The sequence below is a fragment of the Echeneis naucrates genome, chromosome 6, assembly GCF_900963305.1.
Source record: "Echeneis naucrates chromosome 6, fEcheNa1.1, whole genome shotgun sequence".
Lineage (NCBI taxonomy): Eukaryota > Metazoa > Chordata > Actinopteri > Carangiformes > Echeneidae > Echeneis > Echeneis naucrates.
This window is the reverse complement of record NC_042516.1, coordinates 18,833,573-18,841,327: the sequence shown is the minus strand read 5'-3', so window position 1 is coordinate 18,841,327 and position 7,755 is coordinate 18,833,573. Positions and strand designations below refer to the sequence as shown.

The window sequence follows — 7,755 nt, the reverse complement described above, 5'->3', positions numbered from 1 at the left end:
AGACAGTGTAAGACAAAAATCCCAACAAAGATAACGTCTCACATACCTGTTAAAGGTGTGTTTTCTGAGTCAAAGGTTTATATCCAACATGAACAGTGACGTCTTTACAGGAGCACGGTATTTATTAGTGGGGGGGGGGGGTCCGTTTTATTATTACGTAGATAGATACAGTTCTTCTTTACGGAAGCAACTAAAACATCTCAACAAAAATCTAATTTAAACGGAACAGAACTTATGTTCTACCACTTTGGGACGTTCAAAACAAACAATTATTCCAGGAAGTGTAATATAACCAGCAGCTTCAGCCCCCCCCCCCCCCTCCTCACCGTAATGGTACGGTCCGGAGCGGAGGCCAATGAGGGACGCTCCTCGCCGCCGAAGCATCAGCTGTGGACCGTCTGAGAGCAGAAAACTTCCCACACTCCTCCTCCCTCACTTCTTTCTCCTGAATTCCTTCCGCACCTTTTTCTTTTCAATTTTCTTTTATTTTTTTAAGCAGTTTTTTTTTTCTTTCTTTTCCTGAGGAGCGGCCTCAGACGACAAACAGGCCGCTTCAGCGGTCCGGCGCTGTTTTATTCTACTTATTATTATTATTTTTATTATATATTTTTTAAAAGATTTATTTATTTTTGGCTCGCGGTTCTTTGCTGCCCCGGGTTTCCTCCAGCAGGATATCGGATACAACCGGAGTGATCGACCAAGTTTGTCCTCATCCTCCGCCCTCAACGCCCCCCCCCCCCCCCCAAAAAAAAAAAAAAAAAAAAAAAAAAAACTCAACACACAGACACACACACGGACTGACTGAGGAATGAGAGGTCCGCCGGAGAGGAAGAGCAGAAACTCGCATGTTTGAATGAACAAAAGGCAGGAAAGCGTCTGTATTACCGCCCAAATGGAGGAAAATGCCGCAACGTGTAAGTACACCCGTCTGTGTTTGAAGTAACCCCCCCCTCCATGCTTTGTCATACACACCCTTTGTCACCTTGTAACAACAACAACAACAACAAAATGTTAGAAACGTTGTCCGGCCTGTGTGAACTTCACGGGGAAAGTGATGAATTACTCAGAGCAGGATCCATCCGGCAGCTCCGCAGGGAGACGCTCCTCAAATCACGAAGCCAACGCAACTTTCTTGTCGCCCGTGATCTTGACGATTAAAAAAAATAATAATAATAATCTGCATGACAGTTTGATTGATTAATTGATTGATTGATTGATCAGTGTGATGACGAGGCTGTTGATCATCGGCTGAGTGCTGACAGATGTCCTATCGGGATTGGTTTGGTAGAATCAGTGTGATGGCACACTTTGTGTTGGATGAGGTGATTCGGCTGGTCCCGTCCCACCAGCCTCATTACCTTCATGTGAAGCTCACTACCATGATGATGCAGTCACAAGAGGCCCGTCTCCTCTTTGCTCCTGCTCTGCCAGAAGATGTGGTGAATGGTTGTAAATGCGCAGGTGTGGTCAAGCTTTTTTTTTTATTATTTTTTTTTTTAAGATGGTGCAGAGATGCATCAACCAACCAACTAACTCCTGACAGCCAGAACATTTTAATGTGATCAGCCTCAGGGCCAGAGTGCAGGATAAAAAGTCCAACTTACACTCCGGTCAGATCCGGCTTAGAAACAGATTTATTTGTGCGATAACAAGCTATGTGATCCAGTGATCACTGAGTTCAAGGCCAGACTAGATGAAGTGACCATTTTGGAAACCTGTCAGCGTGAAATTGGTCTTGCTTGCCGCTCGGCATTGGTTTAATGTTTGAAGAGCCATGCCAGAGCATTGTGCATTAGCATGTTGCCTGTTTCTGGAAATAGAAAGGGGAGGGGGGGGGGGGACTAACAATATGACCTCTTCCTTCAGACAACAGAAAACTTCCTTCCTGCAGACTGGGGGGGCTTCATTGGAGAGAGGTCAGCATGTTTTGGCCCTGCATCAAACAGGAGAAGAGTCAAGCATCCACTCTGATTGTGGGAAGCAGACTGGAGCGTCTTTACACAGTCAGGGCCTGAATAATGTACTATATATAACCGCAGACAGTGCAGACAGAGACTTATCACATGTGTTGGGCCTCATGGCAAAAAGCAGTTTTCCCTTCTCTAATAAATTAGTTGTCAACGTTTATTCTGACTCAGAGATCGTACATTTTTCACAGATGCATCACGTAAGGATGACATTTGGACTTTTTTTTTTTTTTTCACCTGGACTGACACTCTTATGAAGGCGAAGGGGGGGCAGCCCACCCATTACCCGAAACGTCAGATATGAGACATGTTTTCCTGCCTTATCAGCTCATGAGGTTCTGGGCTCAGTGACATGAAACATGTTTTCGCAAGCAGTTTTGGTCTAAAAGCAGATATTTCTTTTTCTGAAATACAGCTGTGTGTCTTGGTTGCGGACCAGATGCCTTTGCAGTGGAGATGCAGGCTTTCTTATCTCTGCATCTGCCCATCTCTGACAATCAGCTCTGTGTTGCCATCCTAAATCTCCATACCTGAGCAGCTAACAGAAACCTTTATTTCAACTCCCTTATTGATTAGGTTTTTCAAGCATATGACTGCCCATACTGTTGAAATACTTAACTGGCCGTGTATTACTGTGTAACTACGAATGAGCCATTGTGTAATCTTTGTTTTAAGGAAAGCTGCTTGATGACAGCCGTAATCAGAGTGAGGAGCCCTCAGCAGACAGGCGTAGAGACGGATCATAGATCCTCTAGTCTTTGTCTCTGGTGTGATGTGGAGAAATTCACCAGGGTTTACTGCTAAGCCTGTAGCAGAGATAATCAGCAAACTATACATCTTCAGCTGCAGGGCTATTTATGTAATCAGATGAATATGTGCAACCTTGAGAGAGGCGCTTTAGTACCTTTGTCAATTAGCAGCGGGCGTGATCCCAGCGGGCCTCCCAGATTCACTGCCTAATGATGCTTTTGGACAGGATTAAATATGAGCTGTGTGGAAGTGAAGTCGTCATGAGATGTTCTACAGGAGACTGGCTTCCACATAAGACGCCAGCCGGCACACCATATGTGAAACCACCATGTTTAATGTGTCATCAAGCAGTGTATCATACTCTTTCTACAAACACAAAATTATAATTCGGTATTCTCAAATGTATGGCCGACTTACCTCCATGGTTGTGTTTGTGGAACTGCAGTAATGTTGTGTGCTAGTGCAATACTAAATAGGTACACCAGTCATCTCTTGCAGTGTGCTGCAGCGTCCTGTTGGCTTCATTTTGCAGTTTAAAAGCAAAAAAAAAAAAAAAAATCTATTTTCTTGCATCAAAGAGACAAAAAATGCTACAACTTTGCATTTATCTTGCTGTTCCTGCTGCACAAAGGGGATCAACCCACTTGTGGGCTCTTGCAAAGTCAGTTTAATTCAGGATATATGGCTGTAATCACGGTTGATTTTGTCAGTCAAATGTCTTTTTCAATCCTCACTGCCATTTAGAAAAAACGGGAAACTGCATTTTTGGTTGAAAGGATTTAAACTGGGAACAAAATTATTACCCTTTCCCGCATTCCTTCACAAGATAGCACTTTTCTTCTGGATGTAATTGATCATCAGAGACTGGGGGCTTCCCATTTCCCACTTGTTCAGGTACGTTCAAAGCCCACGTTCAGTGGAGCTTACAGAAGGGACTGAGCCCTATCCTTTTGAGGTTTATGGAGAGATGAACAGAAACATCTGAGTCACACAGAGAACCAACTGAAGTCATGCCAGCACTGTAGCATTGAGGTCTGCTTTTGAAACAACACAGCAGTTTTTAGACTGTGACACATTTTCAGCTGCTTTAGCTGTATGCCCTTGCCCTGGATATAACTGTGAGCTGAGTTACAGCTTTAAGAGTGTTTCTGGGTGCTCATATCATTTTGGTTTAAACCGTGTTTCTTTTTTTTTTAGTCCGTTCTGAGATGCAAAATGTTAGAGGGCTACAGTCCCTGCAGCATTGGACTGCTTCTGTTAGAGTTAAAACTTGGCACTAAAAGTGCAGAGTCACTGTCATTTCGAATCCAATATTATGGAGTACAGAGCCAGAAAAATCTCCAAACTAATGTCCCGTACTCAGCTGGTGCACTTAACATGCAAGTATGCTTCCAGTTCCCTGGTGCTCCCGATAACAGCAAGGTTATTCTATAATATTAAATCTGTAGATTTGCAAACTCCGGTATTTGCATGTATCTGCTTCTTAACAATAATTAGGATTTGTAGGATTCCCTTTGGCAGATTCTGACCTTCCTCCTAGTCCCACATCTGTCCAGCTCAAGGAGGAATCTGAAAGAAAGAGGGGATTAAAAGTCAACACTGAAAGAGACAAGAAAATTCTTCAGAACGCTCCACGCAGGAGATGCACCACGTCACTGATGGTCCACTGTGCAACACCCAGATGGTGTAAATAGCACTGCTCAAACACAGACCGGAATAGAGGTGGATCTCTAATGCAGCACTCTGACAAATAATACAAAACGCCTTCCCGTTAATAGGCACTCAAAGTGGACAAACTGTCTGTCTCTGCAGTATTCTACCAGGAAATGGCAACTGGAAATGATCAATACATGCTTGCCGCCACAGTCCTTGTTCGTTCTCTGAAGCACTGGTGAATCCCTCGTGGCAAGCAGAGCTCAACTGAGAATTCTGAACTTGTGTTCATTTTATACTCCCATTTTCACTCTTGGAAGGAAAAGTTGACAATAAGTGTTTATTATGAAAACATAGATTACGATTAAGTCAGCCATTGTGAATCCTGATGTGCTTAAAGAACGATTTCAAACTTGCCTTCGCCCCCTTTGCTCCTTTTTCTTGTAACAAGACCTTCTGAAACTTAATACAGTTGATCATTTGGAGGATTACGTCCTGTTACCGACCACCTGTGATATGCTTTCAGCTGCAAGAATAAGAGGTGCCAGATGATTTTTTTTTTTTTTTTTGATGATTATGTGTTTTAAGAATTGATGATGTATGTATGAAATTGATTTGGTGAAGTCCCCCAGCATTTGAGGGTATGAGCATTTGACAGCAGGGGGTGGAGGGCCAGATCGATACCTTCAACTAAGAGCGTCTTAGCTTAGCATAGAACAAAAAGAAAAAGAAAGAACGAGGAAATGGCTAACGCAGGTGACAAAAAAACGTTAAATTATTAATGTAGTAATTAAAATTCAATTGGTGTAGAACAAATCACTTGTATTAAGAATTCCACCAAACAGGACTAAAACAGAATGATAAAACATCAAAGTTCGAATGATTTCACTGGGTAAAAGAGGCAAGGTTATGAGCGTGACCTATTTAATAACCAAAGAAAATTCAAAGTCTTTTGCTTTAAAATATTTCAAAAACCAGAGAAGACGTAGTCAGAGGTTCTTGGCCAAAGTTTGATTTTTTTTTTTTTCGACGCTGCACAGCTTCTGCAGCTGCAAGAACAAGACAGTGACTAAATGCCAAAGACACACACTGTCCTTGCTAGTAACCCCTTCCAGAAGAAGTGTGCATACATGCCACTTAGAAGGCGTCTGTTCTTTGTTTCTGTCTTGACTGTGACGCACGTCAAGAAGGCAGATGCTGCCGCACCGGAGCCTCAATTTGTCAGTCTGCTGTACTTCCTGGGACAATAGGGGAAGGACAAGAAGTCTTGCTTGTTCCTGCCATCTACATTATGTCTGAAAATATCCCAGATGTGCTCTGTTCTCTGTGATTGTCTAAAAGTTTCAGTCAGTAGACCTGTCTGTTGATATTACTGTCCTTGTTCTGCTAAAAGACCTGCCTGTGATACAGTCAACATGTTGATCTCCCTAAACATTCCTTATGTCATTTAGAGCAAGTGGCTATTTTATTTATTGTGTCTGCTTTCAGGAATTGCATCGGTCAACGAAAACATTGTGAATTCTGATTTGAACCGTGTTATTGGGGCAGTAAGTGGGATGTTGTCCTTCTGTGTCTATTTAGGATCCTGTTGCCCGCGGAGAAGGTCTGTGCTTTTCTGGGGGACTTAAAAATCCACCTAATGATAACTGTCGGGAGTAATAGCAGTGGAATAGTCACAAGATTGCTGCTTGAGTCAGAATTTTCGAATGAGGTAACAATCACAAAAATAACCATTTTGGAACAAGGTGACGAACAACCACTTTGAGTTACCGCAGACATGAACACACATAAGCACTCCGATCCTAAATCCATTCAGAGCTTAGAGATCTTTGCAGTGATATTAAGGAGCAGTCACAGAAAGATTGCTCACCTGAATGACCACCTATAACCTAACGTGAATATTAGCATTATTCGTACCTGTATTGACTCCTAACTAAATAGTGTAGCTGGTAATTCATTATAAATCCTCACCACGTTGCCCATGAAGGCTCAGCGAAGGGTTGTTCTTCAGGTAAAATTGATTTTGGAATAATCCCTTTATTTTTGGATTCAATGGGTTCAGCACAAGTTATAAAAGATCAAACTCTTCCAAAACTAGTACAAATTGTTTACAGCCTGTTCTGATTTAAATTGGCCCTAAACTCTCCCTTTGAGAGCGGTTAGAATTAGACCGTTCTGTCACTTCCCAGCCCCCGAATGGAAACATGAAACAGGTTGCCACGAGCAACAGGCTGACAAGCTGATACACACCTCTTCAGTTATGAATGGTAGATTGAGCAACCCAAAAATCCAATCGCATCCTCTATTGCCATCGTAAAAAGGCTCAAGTATGGCAGTTCTTGACACCTCCTTCCCTGGACAGGCCACCAACGTGACTCATTCATTAGTGTTTGAGACGTCCCGGTGGCAGTGACAGATGCACGGTCTTCAGGGAGCTTCTGCTGGTTCAAATAAGCAGAGCTTTTTATCAGCGTGGTGGCTTTGGCACCTATGCCAGCGCAGGAGAGAGAGCAGCAGCTCAATGCCAGGCGTTGTCCTCAGTCAGCCTGGGCCAGGTGACGGAATGAAAGTTGGAGTGGTCACAGACAGAGACATTAGTATTCACTGGTCATTCGACATGCCTTGAAGGAATGCTGTCTTCTGTCTGTGTTGGTTGGTTTGCAGATGTTGGTTTGCCTGTTCGTGGGATAATCAGTCTGCATCAGGTATCTCCGATCTGTTCTTTTCATGCCTTTTTTACAGTATTTGAATCCTCCATTGGGGGGAAAAAAACCCAAAACCTAATCTAAACATTTTTCATAATTTCATGACTTGTGGAAAGCATTTTCTGCTTCCTGCCTCACAATTGCAAAAATTTCTTACTTATGTTTTAAATTCATAACTAGCTTTTTTTTTTTTTTTTTACAGTTTTTCCAACAACATTAATTGTGTTATGTAAAATTCAGAGATATTTTAATGGCCTTTTTCCCCAAATTTTTATTTTGCAGTTCTTAAATGTTCTTGAATGGGCTTTTTTTTCATGTTTTTTTAAATTACATAAAAGATGAATTGATATCTCAAAAATCATCAGCTGCAGGGTTGTTTTTTTTTTTTTTAACATCATGAATAGACAATTAGCAGCAGTGTTGGTATAAGTGTATTTTAGTTGTTGCATAATAATCATATATTTGTCAATTTTCATTTCAAATTATAATCCATGTAATCAGTTCTCACACACACACACACACACAACACACACATGTACACGTAGGTTCTAGTCAGGCGTGGAGTCAGTGCTTGTTGTTTACACTGCGCTTCCTGTGTGTCTGGGCCCCCTTGCCCTCTTACATCACCCTATTTGGTGCAAGAGGGACACAACAGGGTGAGGGTAAGCGATGAGGTAGTT

At 42.2% G+C, this 7,755-nt stretch overlaps 1 protein-coding gene across 3 annotated transcripts in view; it reads left to right on the top strand.

Annotated features, from left to right (window-relative positions):
* Positions 1 to 411: 411 nt before the first annotated feature.
* map7d1a (MAP7 domain containing 1a) overlaps positions 412 to 7,755 on the top strand; it is a 35,981-nt gene continuing 28,637 nt past the window's right edge. For all 3 annotated transcript variants that reach the window (XM_029504868.1, XM_029504867.1, XM_029504866.1), the window contains exon 1: positions 412 to 914. In XM_029504868.1, coding sequence (XP_029360728.1) covers positions 854 to 914 — 61 coding nt within the window. In that variant the 5' untranslated portion in view covers positions 412 to 853. The remainder of the gene's footprint in view (positions 915 to 7,755) is intronic.